We start from the raw sequence: 26,034 nt of genomic DNA, 5'->3' as shown, positions 1-26,034 counted from the left end.
TTAATAAGAAAAAGCCTTACACAATAATTTCACATACCAAAGACATTCTCACTTCTACTTTCTGAAACTAACCAGGCTTTTAAACTAACATTAAATGTTAAACCAATCAACACTTAAAAAATAAATGTTATAGGATGGGAGAATGCAAATATGCATTAAAATGTATACCTGTTTTAAAGTAGCAATATGAAGATTAACCAAGGGCTGAAATCAGTATTTGTAGGAATACCGAAGCATTAAAGACATTAGACAATGAAGATTTGTGTTTTGGAATTGTGCCTTTGGGTTTCCTGTAGTATTTTAAAAATAGGTAGATATAGAATACTAATCCACCTTGTTCTTTATAGAATCATAGTAACTATCCTCTGTTACCAGATTTACAAAAACTACAGCACCCACATGATTAAATCACATTTCAAATATGAGAATGGTAGTAGTTCTGCTACTACACTAACCATTAAGATAATGCCCTGTTATTTTATTTATTCAAGTTCCTTTGTCATTTCTCTCCTTCCATCTACCTGTATGTTTTAGATACTTTTAAATTAAGAAAAGAGAGACAGTTCAGTTTTATCATTGATCATGAACTTTTGGTTAGTTGGAAGCCAAAATATTCCCTTTTTTTGCTATGGAGGTATAATTGGTATAATGTTATATTTAAGTTTCAGGTGTACAACATAGTAATTCCATATTTGTGTATAAAACATAAAATATTAACTTCTAAAGTAAACTTGAATAGGCTTCTTATAAAAGCAATACATGTGCACTTTGTACTTTTATGTATTTTTTAATTCCTCAAAATTAAAAGTCAGGATAAAAGTATATATCTGTTTTAAGGGTAAAAGAATTCATAAAATAGCAGTTTTTTTACAATTAAAATGTGTAGACTTAAACTAGGAAAAAAAGGCAAGGAATCTTTTGAAATGAAGAAAAATTTATTATGTGGAACTATTAAAGATGATCAAGGACATTTTTTTAGATGCATCTGATATTTATGGTGTTTTGTTTTTTTAGCTGAAATCCAAAAGCTTTAACAACAGCTCTTTTTTTAGAGAGAGAACGCGCGTGCGCAAGGCGGTGGGTGGGGCAGAGGGCAAGAGAGACAAGCAGACTCCACACTGAGCGTGGGGCTCAATCATATGACCCTGAAATCATGACCTGAGCCGAAATCAAGAGTCGGACGCTAAACCGACTGAGCCACCCAGGCGCCCCTAACAGCAGCTCTAGAACCTCCATCCTTGCGGGTTTAGTGCCCTCCCTACCACTTATTTGATCTCTCACCTTTTAGAGCCTTGGTATCCTCATGTGATAAACATTGATATTAGTAGCACTTTCTCATAGGATTATTGGTGCATGTTCATTAATACAGAGAAAGCCCATTGCTTTTCAACAAAGCACGTTGGGTGTACTTTTCTTTGTAATTCAGATTATATCAACCCATGCCCAGTTGTTAGTAGGAATAAAGTTTTTTTTCTGAGAATCTCAGCCAATCAAATAAATTGGAATTGTTGTTTGTAGTATAAACTACAAATGATTATAGAGAATTCCAACCTAATGAAATATTCAGGGGAATTGAAAAGCTTTTCAAACTCACTTTTACTTGTAAATTGCTTAAGAGGTCTTTAAAAGTATTTTTTGTTTTCTATACGTGGGGTTTTTCTTTTTAATGAAAATGTCTCTCGACTGCAAGTTTTGCTCACTCTTTAATTGTTGGTATTCTCCAAGGTTCTGTCATCTGCCAGAGGTGACGCTTCTATTTACTTCCTCCACCGGCTCTTAAACCTATGTGATTACCTCCAGATAATTGTCTTCAACGCCTCCTTCTCTTTGAGTTTCCTTATTTTTGGTTGCTTCCTAGACATTTCTGTGCGCTTCTCCCAGGATGTCTCCAACTCTCCACATACAAACATAATTCTCTCCCGTCTTTCCCTCACCCGTTACCTGCTTTTCTCTTAGTCTCAGTGAATGGCATTCCCATCACTGCCCAGCCAGTCATCGAAACCAGACCTCAGTCATCCTTACCTCTCTCCCTCATCCCTCACTTTCAACATGGTGCCAGGCAATATTGGCTTTGCCTCCTGAATATCTTTATATAGTGCTTTTCTCCTCCCCGACTCCCACTGCAGCAGCTAGACCCTTATCTCCCCCCAAGGCCATTGCACCGAGCCTTCTAACTGGTCTCTCTCTGCCTCCCTACTTGCCACCCCTCCACCCCCCCCCCCAGCTATCCAGTACCGTTGTCACAGTGGTAGTCCTAAAGCCCTCACATGTTTAGAAACTTAGCTCCCCAGTGTATATATAACGTACAGCCTCCCTAGAGAGACAAACAAGACCCTTCACAATCTGGATACCCCTCTTTATCGAAAATTTCTCTTCGGTGTCATTTTTTTTTAATTGGATTATAGTTAACACAATGTTACATTAGTTTTGGGTGTAAAACATAGTGATTTAACAAGTCTGTATTTTATGCTCACCACAGGTGTAGCTGCCATCTGTCCCCATACAACACTCTTCCAGTGCCACTGACTAGATTGCCTGTGCTGTCTTTTATCCCCACGACTTACTCATTCTGTAACTGGAAGCCTGTATCTCCCACCCCACTTCACGTTTTTGCCCATTCCCCCACTCCCCTCCCCTCTGGCAGCCACCAGTTTGTTCTCTGTATTTATGAGTCTCTTTCTTATAAATATGAGTCTGTTTCTGCTTTTTGTTTGTTTGTTTAACATACCCCATATCTGCTTTACCCATTCATTTGTTGATGGACACTTAGGCTGCTTGCATATCTTGGCTGTTATAAATAATGCTGCAATAGGGCGCCTGGGTGGCTCAGATGGTTAAGCGTCTGCCTTCGGCTCAGGTCATGATCCCAGGGTCCTGGGATCGAGTCCCGCATCGGGCTCCCTGCTCCTTGGGAGCCTGCTTCTCCCTCTGCTTCTCTCTCTCTCTCCCCCTCCCTCTCTCTCTCTCCTCCTCTGTCTCTCATGAATAAATAAAATCTTAAAAAAAAAAAAAATAATGCTGCAATAAAGATAGGGGTGCATAAAGCTTTTTGATTAGTGTTTTTATTTTCTTTGGGTAAATACCTATTAGTGGAATTACTGGATCATATGGTAGTTCTGCGTTTACTGTTTTGAGGAAACTCCATACAGTTTTCCACAGCGGCTGCACCAGCTTACATTCCCACCAACAATGTGCAAGATCTAACCTCCTCTTCCCATGGTTCTCCTTGCGCGCTACACTCCCATCAGCACGAATCCGTCGTAGTTCTCTGCATACAGCGTGACAGTTCTCATTTCTCGTCCTGCTTTAGTGCATGCTTCCCTTTGCCTTAAATGTGGACCCTTCCCTTCCTGTTGAATGAAGCGTTCTTGACTTGCCACCTTCCATCCCCTCCCCCCCCACAGCAGAGAGCTAATCAGTTTTTCCTTTGTGCTATCAGAGTATTTTTATGTGCTTTCAGTGGTTTGAATTTCTTTGTCTACTTGTTAGGCTTTCCCCACCAGACTAACGTCCTAAAGAACAAGAGACTCAGGTCATTTTAGCATTTCTGGTGCCTAGCCAGTCCTTGGCATAGGGAGGCATTTAGAAAATATATGAAAAAAAAAAAAGAAAATATATGAAAAATTGTTCAGGAAATGGAGGACTTTTAGAGGGGGAAGCAGTATACTTAATGAAGGAATGAGTACTATCAAATATTTTTTTAAATGGCATGCAGGGTAAGGATTGGATTAACTTTGTGTGGCTTTAGATGGTACAGGTAAGGTCAGCAGAGAAGTAGACTTCTGGTTTAGCCACAGAGAAGGCAATGAGGGTTAGAGAACAGCAGTACCATCCTGCCTTCATTTGGAATCTGTATTTAGACAATCTGAGTTTTAGTCCTGGCTTGGTCACTAGATTTGGTGGCTTCTGGGTCTAAGTTTCTTTGTTTTTTGACAGAAAAATGGAGATAATAGTAGCTTATATGGTGGTTTTGAGGACTAGTGAAATACCATTTCGGGGTGCCTTGGCTAACATCTGGTGTTGAATAGTGCTTAATAAATGCTCATTGGATTTGAATTAGCCTCCTGTTCCTGGATTCTTCCAGTAATACCTTACACATATCTCATTGAATATAAGTAATGTGTGTACATAAACTGGCACCAAAAAAAAAAAAAAATGTTCAATTGCCTTTTTTTCTCTTAAAGATTTATTCATTGTACTGATGATTCTCCAGATCCTTGTATAGAATATGAGGTAAGGATTTATTTTTTAAGTCTTGAAATTGATAATCCTAGATGAAGATGTGTTGGAAATTGCTATCTATTCTTAAGCAAAATGAATAAAACTTTTTGGATCAATTTCTCTGGGAACCTAGAGCCACTGAATTTTTAAATATGTAAAAAATATATGTATAAATGAATATATATACACGTATACACAGTATATACATACTATAGAATGTACGTATTTTGTAATAAAACAAATACCTTATACCCATCATCTGGCTTAAGCTGGGTAAGCTTTTTAACCTGGTATATGAAGAAAAAGAATCATCCCCAATTTTACCATTTAGGCCCAGTGGACCTTTTTACTTTTTTTTTGTTGTTGTTCACTCATTTTACAAATTACATCAGAAGTTAGATTGAAAGGATAGTGGAAAACATTTTTAGAAATAGCAATAAGAATTCAAACATAGCAAACCCAAATTTGTATTCCATGTTTTCCTAGTTTGAAGGTATATCCTCCCCCCACCCACCTGTATGCCTCCCTGAAATGGGTAGTGTTCTTGGACTCAAGTAACTACTCATCAGCTGTTACGAGTGAATTTGATTCCACGTTTCAGCTACATCCCTGATAGGACTCTTCCTTACCACTACTCCTGGTTCTTCTTGCACTTGGATCGTCAGAATGTAATACTTTTGAAAACTTTGACAGCTCATGATTTGTTGAAGAGAGTGGTCATCCTGCTCCATAATTGCAAACCATTTGCATTTTTGGATTTGTAACACCAATTAGAATTAGTCCAGTGGTCTTTTTTTAAAAAAAAATCCTTCATTTAAAAAAAAATTCATTGTTTGCTTCATCACCTTTGTATACACATGCTTTCAAAAGTTGCCCACTGACTCTCTATATCAAGCAATTTTTAGTGTGTTGAATGTATATTGGTATATCGTCTGTGATTATACCATGTTTGTAGAACAGTTCATTTACTATTTACCAGGCCACCAAACTGGATCTTTTAGCACTTATAATTGAGCTTTTTACGTACCAGTTGTGAAGGTTTTTTTGACTTAATAGCATAGCATGAGCATAGTCCCAATCATTAAACATTTTTATAACATTCTTTATATGTATATATTATATTCATATCTGTTGTTTCACTGAACAGACATCTGTTAAACACCTGCTGTGTCTTATCACTTAGTGCTGGAAAACACAAAATGATGAAGATTATTTCTCGAGTCTTGCCATAATCTTTGTTTGAAATGTCATCTTTTATCCCCAAGATTCATTTCACCAGCAGTTTGCTCTTTTGTTGCGTTTTTGGGACTATGCCATTATCATGTTAGTGCATAGGATTTTTAAAACTCAGTGTTTTAAAAGCTCAGGAAAGTGATATTCTTAGAATAATTAAAATGAAAAAAAGTTGCAAGCAGAATCCTGTATAGGGTCTATTCCTTCTTTGTGTATTTAAAAAGATATATACATGTGCTCCATGCTCATTTATTTGTAGATTACTTCTGGAAAGCTATATGAATAATTGACAGCACTGGTTACCTCTGCAGAGGAGGACAGAGGGGCTGGATAGGGTCGGGGGGGGGTATAATTCACGTTTTACCTTTATGTGTTTTTTTCAGTCAACTACACAATGTATGCGTTACCTGTCCAAAATATTATTTCAGTAAAGATTATGCAGATTTTCCAAAAAATTATTGTTAGTTTATAACAATTACTTATTTCTTTGTTGCTTAAATAAAAATTATTGTAGCCCTAAAAAACTATATTTGCCAGTATCAGCTTTTAATAGATGACAACTGTGTACATTTTTAGTTTTTTAGTTCTTCATTTAATAATTAGCTTCTTTTTAAAAAATACAGCACATAGAAATCTTGACTAAGAGCTTACAAAATTGAAAATTGAAATCAGTGCATTTTAAAATCTTAGGCATATTTTAACAGTATAAGTTTGTTTTTTTTTTAAGAAAAGCAATTTATTATAAAAAATTAAGAAGTACAAGAAAATATGAGGAACTTACCACCCACATATACCCTCAGTATTAGCATTTTGGCATTTAACTTCCCTTTCCTGAGATAAGTGTGTATGTATGTGTATATATACACTCTCTTCATAAAATACCATGCATACCATTGTTTTTCACTTACAGTGTATTTTTCCAGTTCATTAACTATTTTTTTATATCAGGATTTTTAGTGGCTGTGTATCTTATATATTGACAGTTTTGTTTTGTAACATTTTTTAAGCACCTGCTAGGTATTACCTACTTGTGCTGGGAACATAAAGATAAGTAAGACCCAGTTTCTTGCCCTTGCTGAGTTGCTAGTTAGGAGGGAAGAGAGACTTGTATCAAATTATAGTACAACTTGGTATGTATGTGCATACTATAGAATGCTAGGTGCAAGAAACTGGGAGCACATGGTATGGGAAGGGAGGATACTGAGCCCACTGGAGGTTATTCCAGGAATGGGGCTTAGTGTAATTTAAGTTCCATCTCTTAGGTCTTAAAGGGCAAAGAAGTATATGCCAGCATAAGGGAGGCCGGAAGCACTGGCCACTTATTACAATTAATACTTCACAAAAGTAGGACTAGTTTTCTTCAAAGAACATTTTAAAAACAGACTCAGAAGCATAAATTTGTCAACTATAGTATTTATAAAATTGTAGCAATTCAGTAGTATATGAGAATTTGTACATAATAATTAATTGTAGTAGTAGAACCCATTTATGACTTGGGCCAGTTGTAGAATTGTTTTCCTTTTAAGTAGTGGCAAAATCATGGGAGGGTTATAGTGATTTTTAGTGATAAATTATAATTTTATTAGAGTATTACACAGTGGTGCTAAGGTAGATAATTACAATATCCTTTTATTTTTTGATATACCTAAAGGGGTGAAGAACATAAATAATTATGGGGCAACTATACACAATGATGATGGGATTCGACTTCATCATCCTTGGATTTGTATATTATGTCAGAACTCTCAAAGTGATAAATAAATGACAAAGGTGCATTTTGTCATAACGAATTTTAACAGCGTTTCCCCCACTTACTAGATTAATAAATCTGTCCCCTATATCGCATGATAAGAATGGTTTATGATGCCTTTTCTTCCAAACTATTTGATATTGGCAATTATTAAAATATACTCTTGGCATAAAATTGTCTTTTAGACCAGTAAACATTCCCTTGTTACATTTTTCCTCTTTCTACAGCTTGTTCTTCGAAAATGGTGTGAATTAATTCCTGGGGCTGAGTTCCGATGTTTTGTAAAGGAAAACAAGCTTATTGGTGAGTTTTTTTACCCATTAAAAGAAGACAAGATTTTTTTTCTTTTTAAGTTTATTTATTTTACTTTTTTTTTTTTTAAGTAAACTCTACACCACACATGGGGCTGGAACTCACAACCCTGAGATCAAGAGTCATGTGCTACACCCACGGAGCCAGCTGGGCATCTCTAAAGTTTATTTATTTTTAGGAATTTCTGCACCCAGCGTAGGGCTCAAACTCATGACCCTGAGATCAAGAGTTGCATGCTCCTCCAACTGAGCCAGCCAGGTGCCCCAAGAAGAGAAGCTTTTGATGGAAGTGAATTTCTAGTAATTAGGTAATTAGGAGAGGGTACTAATCAGTTTTTATCTCAGATGCTACCTCTGACCAATTGGTAGTGACTCTCTGGAATTCTATATTGATAATGCTCCTGAGGCCATATTCAATTTCCACAGAAAAGTATCTTGTGCATTAATCATGTCTGTCTGGATTCTGGAGATGAAAGTGATGGTCTTGGCCATTCCCAGTTTCGGCTATGTATCACGTTACCTGCTTTCTCTTTGGGACTTTCCTACAAATTATTAGCAACACACACTACTTATTTTAAGCAGCATAAAAAGCCAAGTTTTGGGATTTTTATTTCTATTATTGGAACAGTGTTTATTATTCTAACAAGAGGAGGAAATATGTGGACAGATAAGTGCATTATTTAAAAAGCCACCCATTTTCTTCCTCTCAGATTATTATTTTGTTTGCTGTAATGTACTCGAGTTAAGTATTGAAGATTGTCTGCTTTTTTTTGTCTTTGCATGTTTTCCATGCAGTAACCAAGAAAAGTGTGATTTGAATAGAATCCTATCAGCACTATTTAAAAAAATTTTTTTAAATTTATTATTTAAAAAAAGTTTTATTTTTTTTTTATTATTTTTTTTTTTTAGAGAGGGAAAGAGAGAGAATGTTAAGCAGGCTCCACGCCCAGCGTGGAGCCGGATGCACAGCTCAACCTCACATCCCTGAGATCATGACCTGAGCTGAAACCAAGAGTCGGACGCTTAACCGACTGAGCCACCCAGGTGCCCCACATCAGCAGTATTTAGTGAATGTGATGTTGACATCTGTTAACTTACCTAAAAGGAACTTGGGATGTTTGAGTTTATCGTATTGCTAGATATTCCTGGAGAAACTGCAATACAAGTAGAGCTAAGGAAGGGAGTCATATTGGCATTGATTAAGAAATAGGGTGGAAGCCCTTCTTTCAGAGCGGAAAACTTTCCTAGGCCTAGAGCAAATTGAGGGAGTTTTTACAATAATCCCTTTAGTGTATTTGTAATAAAATCATCAAGTCACTGTGAAGAAAGGAATGTTTACTTTTCCATGGCTTGAAACATCAGGCTTGTGAAGGTAGGGTAGTATGTGTGAACAGGAAAAATAGCCTATTTCTATGAAATACAATATGAATAGGAAGACATGTGGAATATTTGAAGTTTCCCAAAGAAAAGTGGAAAAGAATACCAATTTGTAGAAAATTTGTTGGAAAAAAATCAAAGAAGAGGCAATTGACTGTATGCAGGTTTAAAATTGCTTCTTTCATTTTTTACATTATAAACGTATTTATGACTGAGTTCTTTCTAAAGTAAGAATGCATGACAATATGGAACTTAGGATATATCTATCCATATGATTGGATAACTTTTTACAGCTGATAAGTTTTTATCTCTATAAAATGCTGAATCATGTATTATGCAATATTCATCTGATTGGTCTTCTGATCTACTTTAATGATTCTCTCAAAAAGATGTTTAAATTACATTTTGGTGTTTTTGAAAAGAATGTTATATAACAATGGATATAAAATATTTTCTTGTCAGGTATTTCTCAAAGGGACTATACACAGTACTATGATCATATTTCTAAACAAAAGGAAGAGATTTGCAGATGCATACAAGACTTTTTTAAGAAACACATACAGTACAAATTCTTGGATGAAGACTGTGAGTATTTTTTATTGACCCAGTGAAATGAAGTACATATTACTGAACCTTATTTCATGGTGGTGCAGATTTTTTTTTAAAAGAATTTATTTATTTGAGAGAGAGAGAGTGCCGGCGAGGGGAGGGGCAGAGGGAGAAACAGACTCCCCACTGAGCAGGGAGCCCGACGTGGGGCTCGATACCAGGACCCTGAGATCATGACCTGAGCCAAAGGTAGATGTTTAACCGACTGAGCTACCCACGCAGATTTAAAACTGGATTCGAAACACTGTTTTTAAGCATTTTGCTGTATTACTATTTGGTATTACTGATGGTTGGCATGTTAATTTTACCTTATTTTAATCATTTTTTAATACTGAGGCAGTTATTTCTCTTATCATTTTAGATATTCATTTCAAAGGGTCTATCTACAGAGAACAAAATGCTTGTGTTATTCAGACTAAATTAGCTCAGTTGACTGATCTACTTTTCTGGATTTTTTATTTGAATGATCAGATAGTACCAGTTACAAGGTAAACATTTTGCGACTTGTTTTTAAGAAAGTATATTGTATATGAAAGAGAGTTGATTTCTACTTGCCAAACCTGGGTTCTATGGCAGATTTGATTTTAAAAAAGATTCATCATGCCATAACCACAGCTAGATTTTATGCTTTCCTACTACAGATTTTACTGAAATCGATTATTCCTCATCAAATAAGTTAAGTGATTGATGTTTTTTTCACTAGTACATATAATTTGTATATAGTGGTGAATTCATTGAGATGATGTGTTTGGTTTGAAGTTTTAAATACAGTTGACCTTTGAGCAGCCCATGTTTGAACTGCATGAATCCACTTATATGTGGTTTTTTTTCCTGATACATGCAGTATAGGACTGTAAATATATTTTCCTTATGACTTTACTAATATTTTCTTTTTTCTACTTTTATTGTAAGAATACAGTATATAATACACAAAATATGTGTTAATTGACTGTTTATGTTATTGGTAGGGATTTGGGTCAACAGTAGGTTGTTAGTAGTTAAGTTTCAGGGAAGTCAAAACTTAAACATGGATTTTCCAACTCTGCAGAGAAGTCAGCATCCCTAACCCCTGCATTGGTTAAGGATCAACTGTATAAAGGATTATGGCTGAGGGTAGAAAAAAGGAAAACAAAATCATATACATAAAATATTGTAGGCTACCTTATCATTTTTAAAAATTTTGAGATTTAGAAGCATGACGTTCTTAAGGTACTTACATTCTGCTATTTGAGTAACTAATGATATTAATTTTAATTTTCAAAAGGAGGCTTAGATCATGAAAATAGTAGCTCATTGTTAACTTTGAGTTTTTTCTCCTTCACAGTTGTGTTCGATATATATAGAGACAGTAGGGTAAGTAACAATTATCTGATATGTTTTAAAATCAGGGCTTATAGAGTGTATAGCCATTATGTATGTGAGGGCCCACTGCTTAAAAAGTACTTTCTCAAACCAGCTAAGGTGTTTGAAAGTCACAGTGGTCAAGAATCTCCCTTAACATATACTTAACATTGGGAGACATATCTTCAATCGTTTTGTAGATTGGGGTTTATTAATTTAACAGATGGCTAAATGGCTACTTTATGTCCTGCCTTTCCACTTTTGTGAGGGGTCTGTGCCTGCTTAAAATAGTTTAGTTTGCACACTTAAGTGTGGCCAGGAGTTTGTCTTTTGATATTTAGATAATTAGTTTTAGTCAACTAAAAGATCTTTAGCACGATTGGAATCACTTTTATCTATAGACTGAAGATGAGGATTCGCTTATTCTTTAAATCTTACAAGTGATGGAAACTTGTGTAATGAAAAAGAGAACAAAAACCTGACTTCATTAATCCTAAAGCAGAGGTTTCATTATCAAGACGTGCAATCTTTTAAAAAAAATTTGGGTCACTAAATGTCCTGTGATTAGTGCTTCTTGACTTAGCTGTTGAGAAGACAGCAGGTGTGTTTTCAGAATATGTGACACTGTTTTCCAAATGTGACCCACGTATTTCTCGTTCCCTCTCCAAGCTCATATCAGCCTCACTGTTGTGATACCTTTGAATCATTTTTTGGACGAAAGGATATGGCCATATGGTCATGTCCCCAGATAACTGTTAACTGTTGACTTGCCTCTTTTTAGCCAAAAGACATCACTTACTCTGTTTTCACCTCTGTGTCTTCAAGGGTGAGAGTGTCTATTAAGAGCTAGAAAGAGGAGTTATAAATTGAGATGTGGTAAGGAAGAGGGATGTTACTTTGCACTTTCAGTCTAGTGGAAACAAACCTTAGAGAAAGGATGGGAAGCTGATGTGATGGAATGGGTAGAAACCGGAGCTGATCGACAGGAGCCTAGGCTCTAGGCTCCGCTCTGCTTCTAACCGGTAGACACTGGTCACATCAGTCACTCACACAGCCAGCATTTATAGGGAGCCCGTCCTGTCAGACGCCATGCTTCTACCAAAAAACTTTCAACAAGATGGTCTCCTGACCTACAAGGAGCTTATCTTCGAGACTTAAACATTCCAGGGAATTGGCCTGGTTGTAAGTGGAATCAAATCAGCCAATTAGTGAGTGAGTAAACCTAGCTTGTTACCCTAATATGCAGCTCAGAAGAACTTTATTTGTATTTAACTCAGGTTATCTATCTAACCTTGTGAGGTATGTGTTATTCTCATTTTATAGATATTAAAACTGAAGCAGTTATATTTTAATGCAATTGTATTTAATGGCATTTAAAAATTTGGAATTTACCAAGGTCTCTCAATATTTCCCTGAAAAATGTCCAGATCTGCTTTGATTCACTATTGCTGGCAGGTCAGTGCAAATGTGTAGTTTGGTGAAAGAGTTACATAAATGCCTTAAGTGAAGTTGGACATGTACAGAAGTGATTACTGCTATGATCTAACAGAACTGAAAGTAGTTGCATGTTTTTAAAGTGAGAAACATGCCAGTATAAGCATGCTGACAGTTTCTGAGAAGCGATTTAAACCATGATGTAAAACACATTGTATTTACTTGGTGGCACTTGTATCAGTGTTTGTTAGGTACTTTGTTGAATATATGGTTTTATGACTATTGTAGAAAATGAACTCTTATGGTGGTCTCTCATATGCAATGGAACTGAAGTATGTTTGAATTTGGATATATTTTGATGTGTCTACTTCTCTTACTGCAGCTGGGCAAGTTGACTCAGTGTTGAGAGATTCTAACTATCACATGTGTCAAAGACGGCCCATACACTCAGTAGGTCTGGGAGGAAGCCTTGGTATATGTATTTTAAGGAGCTCCTTAAGTGAAGACAACACATAACTAGAATTTAGAATAACTATTTAAGAGACTTGAAAATTATTAGTCTCCTTATGTATTCTTTTAGTGATGGCTATTGTTGTGTTACTAATTTCATTGCTCTAAGGACTAAACATGTCTGATCTTGAGTCTTTGATATTGTTGAGATTGGCTTTGTAACTTGGCCACTTTTTTGTCACTCTTCTATGTGTGTTTGAAAAATTACAACTAATGTGTGAAGTATTCTGTAGATGTTTGTTAGATTAACCTTGGTAATAATAATTGTGAAAATCTTTTTGTATCTTATGAATGAAATGATGTCTGAGAAGACCTTCAAAATAATACAGGTTTGAAAGGAATGGATGGAATATAGATGTAATAAGATTGACTGTGGGGTTCAACAAGATAATTGTTGAAACTGAGTGATAGGTATTTGGGGTTCTTTATATTTTGTCTACTTTGTATATGTTTAAACTTTTCCATATAAAAATTTTTTTTAACTCTAAAAACCAGAAAAAAAATCTGTATCTTCCCTAATTTTTGGTCTACTTAATTTATCAATTATTGAACAGGGTATGTTAAAATGTAAAATCTCCTCCTTTTGAATTCTGTCAGTTTTTGTGTTACATACTTGAGGTTATGGTCTTAGACAAGAACATATGTTCATAATGGTTTTGTTTTCCCAGTGAATTCTTATCACTAGGGAGTGACCATCTCTATCTCTAAGAATGCTTTTGTGGTTTTTGCATTAAAGTATGTTTTGTCTGATATTAATAGTGTTACTACAGTTTTCTTTTGGTTTTAGAATTTACCTTTTTCATTCCTTTTGTTTTTAACTGTTAGGTTTTAGGTGTGTGCATGTATCTTGTAAGTGGAATATTGCTGGGTTTTGTTTTTTTAATCACTGACAATTTCTGGTTTTAACAGTGAGTGTAGTTTGCATATATTATTGTATTTGATATCTGAATGTTTTACACCTTTTTTTTTAAAGACTTTTTAAAAATTTATTCATTTGAGAGAGAGACAGAGACAGAGAGAGCACAAGCAGGGGGAGAGGCAGAGGGAGAGGGAGAAGCAGACTCCCCGCCGAGCTGGGAGCCTGACATGGGGCTCAGTCCCAGGACCTGGAGATCATAACCCTAGCTGAAGGCAGATGCCCAACCAGCTCAGCCACCCAGGGGCCCCTGTTTTACACCATATTATCTTGAGTTTACAATTTGCTTTTCTATGTTTTTGTTTTACAACTCCTTTCATTTATATTACTGGTTTTTCTTTATTCTTTCCACTGTACCCTTCCCCCCCCCCACTTAAATCTTTTATCATTAAATCTTAAGGTGGCTACTTAATAAATTCAAAAGTTAATCTCACTTCCTGTTGCCCTCATGATACAAGGACCTTAGAACAAATTCTCAGTGCATGTGATTTCTGATTTTTAGTTTACTTTGTATTTAATATCCCTAAATTAGTCATGACTGTTGATTTTCACTTTCTTTGCTTACCAGTGCTTCTTACCACTGCTTTTTTGATCCAGTTTCTCTTTAGTAGTATATCCTTTAGTAGAAATTCCCTCAGCCATTGGCTGGAAAATTTGTTTAGTAGCTTTCATGTATGGATGACAGGCTTAGCTGGGTATAGAATTTTTGGTTGACCAGTTCTGTTGTCTCAGCATATTGAAGACACTGCTCCTTTGTTGGCGGGTTTTTTTTTTCCTTTTCTTTTGTCTTTTTTGAATACTTCCTAAATCTAAGAATTCGTTTCCTTTGTCAGTTGTGAAGAACTCTCAGCTATCTTTTCAAATGTTACCTCTTTCTTTCTGTCTTCTGTCCTTTGGAAATCTGTTTAGAAGAATGTTAGCACATCTCATTTTATCTTCATGTGTCTCAACTTCTTGTTTTCTACCTCCTTTCTTTCCTGTACTGTGTTGTGTAATTTTCTCAGATATGTCTTCTGGTTCACTAGTTCTCTTTCAGCGGTGTCCGATTGGATACATTTAACCTTTCACTAAATTTAAGTTGTATTAGCTATATTTTTTTATATCTGTAGGTTCCATTTGGTAATTTCAGTTCTTTGTATTCTTTTTTTCATAGTATCTTATGTTTTAGAGTTTTCATTTATTTTCAATCATTTTTAAAAAAAATTTATTTTAGAGGCAGTGTGCACACACACAAGTAGGGGGGAAGGGCAGGAGGAGAGGGAGAACAAGAATCCCAAGTACACTTCCCGCTGAGCGCAGAGCCAGATGTGGGGCCCGATCCCATGACCCTGAGATCATGACTTGAGCTGAAATCAAGTGCCAGACACCCAACTGACTGAGCCACCCAGGTGTCCCTATATTTTCAGTCATTTAAAACTACTAAATTTTTTTGGTCAGAGTTTTTGAGAAATCATTTACACAGAGTAAAATTAATCCTTTTTAGGGTACAGTTCTATGAGTTTTGACAAACCCATCCAATTGTATAACCACTACTACAAGGAACATGTAGAACTCCATCACTGCCACAAATTTCCTCATGACCCTCCCTGCACTCTAGTCCCTGGCAAACACTGCTCTGTAAAACCTACTGAGTTTTAAACTTTTTAGTTGAGAATATATTCACATTGCTCAAAAATTAAATCAACATGAAAATACATGTAGAAAGTCTTGCTCTTAACCTGTGTTCCTCTATACTCCTACAGGTATACTTTTAGTAGTTTTTTATATATCCTTCCAGTATTTCTTGACGCAAAAACAAGCAATATGCTTGTCTTTTTCCATCTTTCATACACAAGAGTTAGTATATGATATATACTCTGCACTTTGCTTTATATACATTTGTCTAAAACATTGTATTTTTGGAGAGCTTTGTAGTTTCTTACAATGCTATAGTACAATGCTATAGTATTTAGTTTCGTGGATATACTATATAGTTTGTTTAGCCATTTTCCTATCAATGAACACATAGCTTATTTCTAGTCTTTTACAGACTGTGCTGTGAACAGTTCTGTATACATGGCAGTGTGTGTGTGTGTGTGTGTGTGTGTGTGTGTGTGTGTGTGTGTGTGTGTATGTATTCTGGCCTGAGCTCTTTGAAGGAATAGATTTTGTGTTACTGGGCTTTATGCTTCAGTGCCTGGTAAGTGTTTGGTGCATAGAGATTTCTTTGGACAGGTAGTGGGGTGGTTAGTTGTTAGGTATTAGGAAGGTCACTGCGCCCACTCTTCTCTGATGGATGGCCTAAAAACAGAATTTCTCAGGATGTCTTGTGCCTGAGATGTTACATAAAAAACATGTTAGAGGTATAAAATCCTCATCTTGATAGTTTCCTGCCTGATTATAGCTGGTTTCTTTTTCCTTTGTAAACTAGAGGATGCCTTCTGAACTACAGAACAAACTCTGCCAGCTATCAGTCCCAACAGTGGTGATCTGTTTTTGTTTTGCTTGTTTTTTATATAGTATGGCATATTTTTAGTTTATAGAACTCAGTATTCCTCTACTAACAAGTATGATAGGGTTTCCCTCCCCTCTTTTAATGAAGAGGTGGTTTTATTGGTTATAAAAACTCAAGTAGAAAGGGTTTGGAGGTTAGAAAATACCATTTTGTTAAAGTAACATACAATATGTTAATGACATCTTAGTAATCACCCTAAAGCAAAGCTAACGTCACACAAAGAATTGATCAATGGCTGACATTATTTCACACAAACACTGTACAAGTGGTTGTGGAATCTGTGTCAGAAAACGGCTCAGGTGGCAAGAGTTACAGGCTTTCTCCTGGGGTGGGGGTAGTATATAATAGGCAACTTACCAAAAAAATATGTGGTCCAAACTTCCTATAATGGTTTTTGGCTACTTACTAGATGTTTCTGATGTTTGAAGTTAGTCCTAGTAAGATGTTTCATCTTTCTTAAAATTGTCTTTTAACCCAGATGAGAAGCAGTGCTAGAGATTAATAATGCTGGCTCAGCAGCCTAGTTCCTTAGGTGGATGTAATTTTATACACTGAAATCTGATCAAGACATTACATATTTACCCAAAAAACTAATTATCAACAGCAAAATGGTATAATTTTATGAATGTTTCAGGGAGAAAAATCAAGAGGAGCAAAGATAAAAGTTTCAAGGAAACATTTACTAAATGTCTCATGTATCTTTGTGATCAAATATGGCTTTAATCTCTTGGCAGGATTTCACAGATTCCCCAGGTCTGTTGTATCAGTGCTCTGCTGCTTTATGTACTAAGATGCACCTGATTCTAATCAAACTCAGTATAACTAGGTCAGAAGTATTCTTTCCCTGAGTCTAGAACCTGTCAGATTGCCCACCAGTACTCAGAACAGAAGATAGAAATTTCTTTTAAAGGTTGATATTTTTCATTTCCCTTTCAAGTGCCACAAGCTCTATCATACAGACAAAGCAAATATTACATTAGGATTAAAGAAAACTGAGAATTTTCCTATGTTTTTCGTGTGTGTGTGTGTGTGTGTGTGTGTGTGTGTGTGTGTGTGTGTGTGTGTGTGTGTTTTAAGTCCCCTTTTCGTCAGCCTCTCAAGGGTAAGGAAGGTGCCCTCAGATCTGCTGGCTCTTCCCTGCCTCCACCTGGCTTCCTCAGGCGAGATAATTGCAGACACCCTTGAAAGCATTCCAGTCATGCTATTTTGGTGGAATCATTCCCGTGAGATTGTCCTTTCTCCTGCTTGGATTTTTGACTTAGAATTCTTGTGTGATTTTAGGCAGGAGATGGCATATCTGCCTTTGTCAGGGCTTTTCTTTCCTAGGTCCCTTCTCGGCATTCACTGGCAGACTTCCCTCTGGATCTGGCACTCCTTTCTTTAGACAAGTGATCCTTTCTCACCTGGGACCTGGAGGAACTGTTTTCTGAAATAAATTACAAGATTTTTCAGATTACTGTCTGGGTAAAATAATATGAAGATGATCTTTTTGGATAAGACAGATGACAGACTTGTTTGTTTTTATTCTGTGCTTACTAATTTTTCTGTCTGTACTCTAGGGGAAGGTGTGGCTGATTGATTTTAATCCGTTTGGTGAAGTAACTGATTCACTGCTGTTTACTTGGGAAGAACTGATATCTGGAAGAAACTTAAAAGGTGATTTTAGTGAAGGAGATGCTCTGGAGCAGGTAAGAGGATAAAAAAGGATTACAGGAAACCTTGTAATCCATTAAATAATTGCTCGCTTGTTCTTTAGGAACTAACACAGATTTACTAATAGATAACTAGCTCATGGAGGTGACCAAAGAGAGTGTGTGCATTGTGATTCACTTGGAAGAATCTTCTTTTTTTTTAAGATTTTATTTATTTATTTATTTGTCAGAGAGAGCACAAGCCGGGGGAGTGGCAGGCAAAGGGAGAGGGAGAAGCAGGCTCGCCGCTGAGCAGGCAGCCCGATGTGGGGCTCGATCCCAGGACCCATGACCTGAGCTGAAGGCAGTCACTGAACCTACTGAGGCACCCAGGCGCCCTCACCTGGAAGAGTCTTGACCCTGGGTCAGTTCATATGTTGACTCTGATCCTAGCCCCAGGCTCCTGACCCCTGAGAGAGGGAAACTGTACAGGTGCCCAGCCTGGGGTCTCATCATAGTCATAGTGCTAGTCATGACCCCATCAGGGGGCCCTCCTGCAGCGCTTGCCTCACCAGCTTTCTCTTCCACCCACAGTGGCCTTCCACGCCTCTGTGCACCGCCTCACAGCTCCTTGCCTGTTACCCCTTTCCTCCCCTCAGCAGATGATGCCACATCCTTCTTCACAAGAAGAGAATCCTCTGGTGCGAAATGACTTCGTGTAATTGTCCTCAAACCTATGAGTGTCCCTCTGTCCCTCCTCCTCGGTCTAACAGTGGCACCCACACAGCATGCTGTTCCTTACCGTCTCTCTTGTTACCTGTGCTGCCAGTCACTCCTTCCTGTTTCCCATTCTCTTCTTGTCCACCGGCCGGGTCTGTGTTCAGATACCTTCTGTCCGAAGAGACAAAGCTCCTTCAACCTCATGTCTTCAGCCAGCAACTCTCTCTGTCTCCTCACCTTCACAGCCCAACTTTGAACAACACCTTTGTGTTGCCCTTTTCTGCTTATAAAAGTAATACATGCCCATTTTTAAAGAGCATTCTGAATTACCTTGAGAACCACGGTTTATATTTTCTAAACCGTACGTGGTGTACATTATGGTATGTATAACATGCCTGTATACATATAAAATAAATGAGATTGTACTACATATGTGTTATCTTTGTGTTTTTTATATCTTTAAAAAAAATACTTTTATTTTTACAAGTCATTTAAAAAAAACAAAATTAGGAAGAGGCAAGACCTGAAATCCTACCATCTGGAAATTGCAGTCCTTACCCCTTCAGTTAACCTTGTGCAGACGTGCGTATACACGCATACTTTTACACCCATGGGGTCATACCAGCTGCACTCACGCTGTTTTGTCCCTGCTCAGTAGCTGTTCAGCCTCACAGCCGGCTTCCTCCTCCGGCCACCCCTCCGGCCGCCGCGGTGAGCCTCCGGCCCTGCCGCTGCACAGAAACTGCTCTTGGCAATGGCTCTGCCGGCTCGCCGCAAGCACCACTGGACGCGGCACGGTGACATTTGAACGTGTTACCCTCTTCCGTGTTTTCACCACACATCTTCCCTTGGTTTCTGTGATACACGCTCTCCTCCTGGGTTTCTTCCTGCTTTTCTGGCTGCTCCCTTGCTTTCAGTGTGAGCATCTTTTCTTTTGTCTTATCTCAGAAATAGTTCTTTCCATCATTACGCTGCCTGGGCCCTCTTTGGCCCTGTTTTCCTAGATCTGGCTCAGATGGCTGTTTTCCGTGTCATGGCTCTTGCCCTGTTGTGTTGTACTCGCCCGTGTCCTGCCCCAGACTGTAAGTTTCTGAGCACAGGGGGAGTACCTCTCATGTTCTCCACAGAGCTGTGTGGCTTAGCACAAGTCAGGCACGGTTGATTTTTCGTGAAATTAATGACTGAAAGAATTTTTTTTGTGTGCTGGCATCTTAGACTTGGGGGCCATTAAATCTGAATGTCAAGGAAAGAGAATGTAAATTATTCAGCACAGGGTTATTTTTAAATACGAGGGACACAGTGGATAGAAACAGTTTGTACAAAATTCACTCTATGATCCAAATCCTTTCTTTCTTTTTAATTTAAACAACATTATACTGGAGGTCAGGGGATGACAGGGAAACAGGGGCAGGCTCCTGCCTTTTCCACAGAGTCATGTCCTGCCTGTCTCCCCATCCTTATTCCCCTCCACAGACACCTGGCTTCTGGTTCTCACAGCTACAAAGCCCCACCTCAGGATCTTTGCTCTGCTTGTGCCCACTGCCTTCTAAGCTGTGCCCAGTCCCTATCTGAGTTCCCAGGCCTCACGGGGCTGCTTTCATCATACTTTTCAGTCCACATGTTCCCTCCTCAGCAAAGTGTTACCTGACCACCCCTGTGAAGTGACCTGTGTTTTTCTGCTCTTACTATAGCACCCTGTTATGTTTTTATAACACCTCTTAACTATCTGAAATGATCTTGCCGTTGTATTTATTTGCTTACTTATTGGCTTTCTGCCAGTCTGGTTTACCAGTTGATCTCCTATACCTAGGACAAGTTCAGCGCAAAATGGGTAGTTCCTAAGTATTTGTCAGATGAGTGGTCTGTCATAAGATACGGCCTGCTTTCTAGGGCTCTACGGTCCTGTTCCACTCAAGTTCCTGGCCTGTCTCCATCTGCTGGACACCATCCATCCCTCACCTAGATACCTGCCACCCATGAAGTCCAAACCCAAGGCCTTCCGTCTCTGAAATCCTTTTTGGCACAAGGCAGCATGTAAATTTAAATGCAAGACTCTAAGCAAGTACATTGAAGAATGTGAAGACTTGTTAAATATGATACTCAAATTTGCAGTTTTCCATAGGTGCTGAGAGAGATACACAAATACGTAAGTTACATGACTAAGAGAAGCACAAAAGTGTTAGGAATTCAAAGCCCCTTGCTTGCCCTCACTATTAACTTTATTCTCCAGGGCAGTACTTCCCAACTATGCACCTGTAGAAAATGATAATATTGATAAAGCACTCTGACCTGCATGAGATTGCTCAAGTCCAGAGAGAACTAGCCGTAGGCCTCAGGCCCATTCAAGGACTAAGGAACCTATGACCCATTCGCAGTGAATAGTGGCTGGTAGCATTTAGGGATTGACCATAGCTCTCCATGAGAACATTGTTTCCAGATACTGTGTATTTATTTTTTAGTGAACATGTGGAAATATTCTTAAAATCTTGGTGTTTCTTTTACTTCAGAATCTTTCTTCCTTACATAGTACAGAAGGGAACATGAAGTTGAAATTGTTATACTAGTATCTTTTTCACTTTGAAGAATAGACTTAAGATAATTTCTCACAGACTTTCCCCTTTTTTCTTTGTAAAGGATTCTCCAGCTTTCCGTTGCACAAACAGTGAAGTGACAGTTCAACCCAGTCCCTATCTGAGTTACCGACTTCCCAAGGACTTTGTAGACCTGTCTACTGGGGAGGATGCTCACAAACTCATAGATTTTCTTAAACTGGTAAAGTATATGTGTACTTAGTACACATATGTGTACACCTTTGTTTTCAAATTGACTTTGTAATATTTCATTGTACTCATAGTACTACCTAGATTTTATTTGGTTAGGTCATTTTATAATGAAATAATATAAAGTAAGCTGAAGGAATAATTTATTGCTTAGAATGACAGAAAATGTGTTTTATGATTATGCTTTTTAAATAATTTTCACAATACTTGTGCTTTTGAAGAAAGTCTATATACTGTTAATAGAGCTAAGAGAAGGTCCAGCTCTCTGCTGTATTATTCAGGGGGAATGTGTGTATTTGTACTCGTATGTGTGTTTCTATGTGGGAATGTTTGTACAAATGGAAGAAAGAGAAGTATTCAAATACTTGAGGATAATGTGGCCAGGAGCCAAAGTGATAAACTTGTCTGATGAATTAGTTAAGGCATGTTTTTCCATGATGATTTTCAGCCATATCTGTTGCCAAGAAAATTATACTTGCTGACAGAAAAAGTGATCTTGGCTGAACAAATACCCCAAATATACAAATAATGTATCTTGGTTTCCTTTGACAGAAAAGAAATCAGCAAGAGGATGACTGATTTGAGTGCCAGAGTTAAGTCCGAGGTAAAGAGGAAACCACCTTGGCATCAGGAGCCTGCTCTGAGCTCACAGCTTCCTGTTACCCCACTCAGGTTGGGATGGGAGGCAGAGTGAAATCAATAGCTTTTTATATCCCTGTATATTAAGCTGAGAAAAAATGGAGGGACTTTGCTACTTGTAAAAATAAATAATAAATAGATCTTAAATATAGGAAACCATACTGTTCTGATGATAAAATACCTTCTCTGAAATACCTCACTCTTGGCTCAGTCTTTTGAGATTTATCTGTGTTTTCTTGTGCTATTTATCTATGTTTCTTGTGCTACCTGTTAGGTAGTGGGCAAATTTATATTTGTTATACAGAAATGGGTTCTTTTTTAATCATTACTTTTTCATGGAAAAAATAGAACCTTCTATTACTATAGAAAATATTTTTCCTACTTTTGAGAAGATTTTCATATAATTTTTCTATTGGTTTATCTTTGGTTTGCATATAGCTAAAAATAATACAGAATTCTCAAGCTATCAAATAACCAGAAAATGCCAGTGTATTACAGTTAGCTTAATATGCCGAGACACTCTCCTATGTGCTTTTTGTTTATTGTTTTACATCCTGGAAAAATTTTAAAGAAATTGACATTACAGTTTCCCAGGGCATCTATCTAATGTGGTATCAGTATTTTAATAGTTGGAGATATGTTTTTCAACTTAGGAGTGCACATTTGAATGCTCGCATTGGAAGATAGAAAAATGGAGTAGAATTTCCCCTTTCTGTGTGGTTATGGCAGATTATACATAATGATGAGAGATATTTCTTTTTTGGTTATCTCAAACTCCGTATCTTTTTGTGTGGTTATAATCACTTGGTTATTAGTATTTTAAAAACAAAATACACAGATCAAATTGTGATCTTTGTACTCAGTATATCATGTGCCATTTTTGAGGCCAGTTGTTAGAAGTTGAAGTGCTTCAGAATATTTTTGTTTTTTAAACTGCAACTGAGGGACTTGACTGTTAACTCATAATAGGGGGATTTATTATCGTGAGTTGACTTAACCTTAGCTTTGGAAGCTGGCTTCATCAAGGTGGTACTTCACCAGTCCAAAAAAACAAAAAGGTATTTAATACCAACTGAAAAAAATTGGACTATAAATAATAAAAAGACTTAAGCAAAATTTGGCAAATATTTTATAAAAAGTACAATTCTTGGTATAAAACTCGTTAAATTTTTGCATTAATTTTCCTGGGGCATTATTGAGTTCAACTCTCACTTTTAAAAATGTGATTTTTATACATTATTTCCCTAGTATATTTAATTTTTGTTATCTTGATGTTAATAGTAAATATAGGACAATGTGCAGGAAATATTCTCCTACATTCACATATCATTTATGCTTGGCTAAAGATTAGTTTTGAATTATCCTTTTATTTTACTGGCATTATCTGTTGTTTTTTTTTTTTTTTTTGCGGTACTTCATGTTTGTATTTGAATTTAGAAAGGGAATTTGTTAGCTTCGTCCTGAAATCCTACCTTTTGAAGTTGGTTTAGTCAAGTTGGGACAGACATGTTTACTTTGTCCTGCAGAACAGTGGCATGTAGCATGGGCCTCCAATACAGCAGACTGCCAAAAAGTTCTGTTTTTAAGTCTCATTTTGATGTGTATTTTCATAAACTTTTCCCATCTACAGAGTCATTTCTCTTTGGGTAATTGAGGATTGTTTCTGCTGTTAAAAAACAAACAGAAATGTTACATGACTGAGTTTTTTGGCTTAAGTTTGTTTTGAAACGTATAAATTAGGAAAATAATAATCGAAAATTCATGCATTTGTTAAATGAGAGCCCATGTAACACTTTTCATATAGTGTGTCAATACATACATGCTACACCCCCAATACATGGTAGCTATCATTATTCTGCTTTGCAGACCTCTGTGTATTAAAGGCAAGTTCTTTTTTTAATAGAATCAAGAAAATTTTGAGTGGCAAAGGACTTCAGAGATCATTCGGCCCAGTTTCTTTTCCTTTTTTCCTCCTTTCCTCCTCCCTGTGCTTTCTTCCTATTTTAACACAGCAGAAAACTGCTGCCCAGAGGAGTTAAGATTTGTCCAAAATTATAGCGGAATCAGGACCACAAAAGAACTTCTATTCTAATGCTGTTTTCTAAGGGCTTTTAGCCTAGTCTTTTTTATAGATAAGTTTCAACCAGGACAAATTAGTATTTTAATAATAGAATTTTCAAAAAAATTTTTTTCTTAAGCATAGTTGACTGGCTGACACACAATACCACATTAGTTTCAGGTGTACAACATAGTGATTCCATAAGTTTATACATGATGCTATGTTTACAAGTGTAGCTAGGGATTTTTTTTTTTTAAATAAAGGTAAGTACAAATTCACGTTTGTGTGGAAGAATTAGATGAGAAGATTTACTAAATGAGGAAATAACTGTCTTTGAAAGATTAGTTCAGTTTCATGTTTATATTAACCAGGCTCATCCTGAGAGGTGACTTAACTGTTTTTAGACATTTTAAAGACAAAATTCCTATTTAATTCATCGTTATTGTTGTATTTCCCTGTGTTGGCTCACAGAAAACAGCTTCGGTAAGTAATCTAAGAAAATAAGGAATGTTAAGCTGGCCACACACACAGCACAGGTGTGTCATGTGTACACATGGAGGGGCTCGAGGAAAAGGAAATGTACGACCTAATAAAAAAGTGGTTGGGCAAGGAGTCGCGCATTAATTATCTGAAGAGAGAATGCATTCAAATGCGTCTTTTTTCAATCAAGGGAAACCAAACCGAAACACCGCTGTGAGGACGGATAGACTGGTAGACGTGGGGCCACCACGTCGTGCTGCCGCAGCGACCGGTCCCTAGGGCAGACGCTTGTGGGCCGGGCCGCTGTTGGGTGGTGTGCGCGTGCGCGTCCGAGCGGTGCCGCCACACAGACCGCGCGAAGGGGCGCCGGTCGGGAACAAGCAGCCGCGGAGGTGGGCGCCGTGGACACAGCCCCCTGCTCTGGTGAGCGGGGATTCCTGAGGTGGCGTTCGGGAAGCGAGACCAGAGGTGGGGAGAAGCCAGCCACGTGAAGGGGGCAGGGACGCCCCACGGGAGCGTGCGCGGGAGCACACGCCGGCCCCGAGGCGGGAGAGGCGGCAGGGCTGAGGGCCGGGCCGTTGCCCGTGGCTGCTGACGCGTTGGGATTTCGTTCTTGGGGGAGATGGGAAGCCAGTGCAGGGGTTGAAGCAAGGCAGAGGACTGGGCTGGCTTAGGTTTTCGAAGTGGTTTTCTGGTTTGTGTGGAAAGCAAATCGGTTGGGAGAAGGATGCCTCGTGGCAATCATGTGGGTGGCCCGGGGGGGGGGGGGGGGGGCCAAGGGGGCCGGGCCGCGGGGGCGCCGCCGGGAGGTGGGGGGGGGAGCCCGGGCGGATTGCAGGGCGGGGAGGGGAAGCAGGGAGCCCGCCGGGCCGCGGCCTCGGGCTTGAGCCCTCAGGCGCGAGGGGACCGCAGTTTGTCTAATGGGAAACACGAACAGAGGAGGGAAATCGAGGTAGTGGTCTTGGACACGGACACCCGAAGATTCCGGTGACTCACCCAAAGGGGTGCAGACACCGTAGGATTCAGCCCTCAGTGGGTCGGGAAGGCAGGCGTGGCACACCGGGAGGAAGTCCAGCGATGGCTCTCTGTTCTGTGTGGGATGCAGCGAAGAAGTTGAACAATTGTCCTTACGTACTATGAGTAGTAGTCTTTCAGGTTGTTAAAAGACTTCGTGTGGGGGGCCCCGGGGGGGCTCCGTCGGTTGGGCATCCCACTCTTGTTGTCAGCTCAGGTCATGATCTCGGGGCTGAGACTGAGGGCCCAGTTGGGCTCCAGGGCAGTCTGCTCCAGCTTCTCTCCTGCTCCCTCTGCACCCCGCCCCCCCAAGCCCGCCCGCTCTCAAAGAAATAAATAAAATCTTAAAGAAAAGACAACGTGGGCATTTGATGTGAATTTAGAATTCTTTTTTTCTTTACAGAGTTTTGTATAAAGTATAAATCTCCACACAATAGAAGTTGACACTCTATGGCAGTATAATTCTTTTGAAATTCTCTAACTGATCATCATTAATTTTGTTAAAAGTCTCTGTG

General features: G+C 38.2%; 1 protein-coding gene across 1 annotated transcript in view; it reads left to right on the top strand.

Annotated features, from left to right (window-relative positions):
* CDC123 (cell division cycle 123) overlaps positions 1–22,160 on the top strand; it is a 57,164-nt gene extending 35,004 nt beyond the window's left edge. Inside the window, exons 7-13 of the mRNA XM_027592071.1 lie at positions 4,185–4,233; positions 7,432–7,507; positions 9,355–9,477; positions 10,826–10,854; positions 17,756–17,884; positions 21,182–21,319; positions 21,880–22,160. Coding sequence (XP_027447872.1) covers positions 4,185–4,233; positions 7,432–7,507; positions 9,355–9,477; positions 10,826–10,854; positions 17,756–17,884; positions 21,182–21,319; positions 21,880–21,906 — 571 coding nt within the window. The 3' untranslated portion in view covers positions 21,907–22,160. The remainder of the gene's footprint in view (positions 1–4,184; positions 4,234–7,431; positions 7,508–9,354; positions 9,478–10,825; positions 10,855–17,755; positions 17,885–21,181; positions 21,320–21,879) is intronic.
* Positions 22,161–26,034: the final 3,874 nt, after the last annotated feature.

This window comes from Zalophus californianus, chromosome 9, assembly GCF_009762305.2.
Source record: "Zalophus californianus isolate mZalCal1 chromosome 9, mZalCal1.pri.v2, whole genome shotgun sequence".
Taxonomy (NCBI): Eukaryota; Metazoa; Chordata; class Mammalia; order Carnivora; family Otariidae; genus Zalophus; species Zalophus californianus.
The sequence above is the reverse complement of the archived record's forward strand: the minus strand, read 5'-3'. Positions and strand labels throughout refer to the sequence as shown.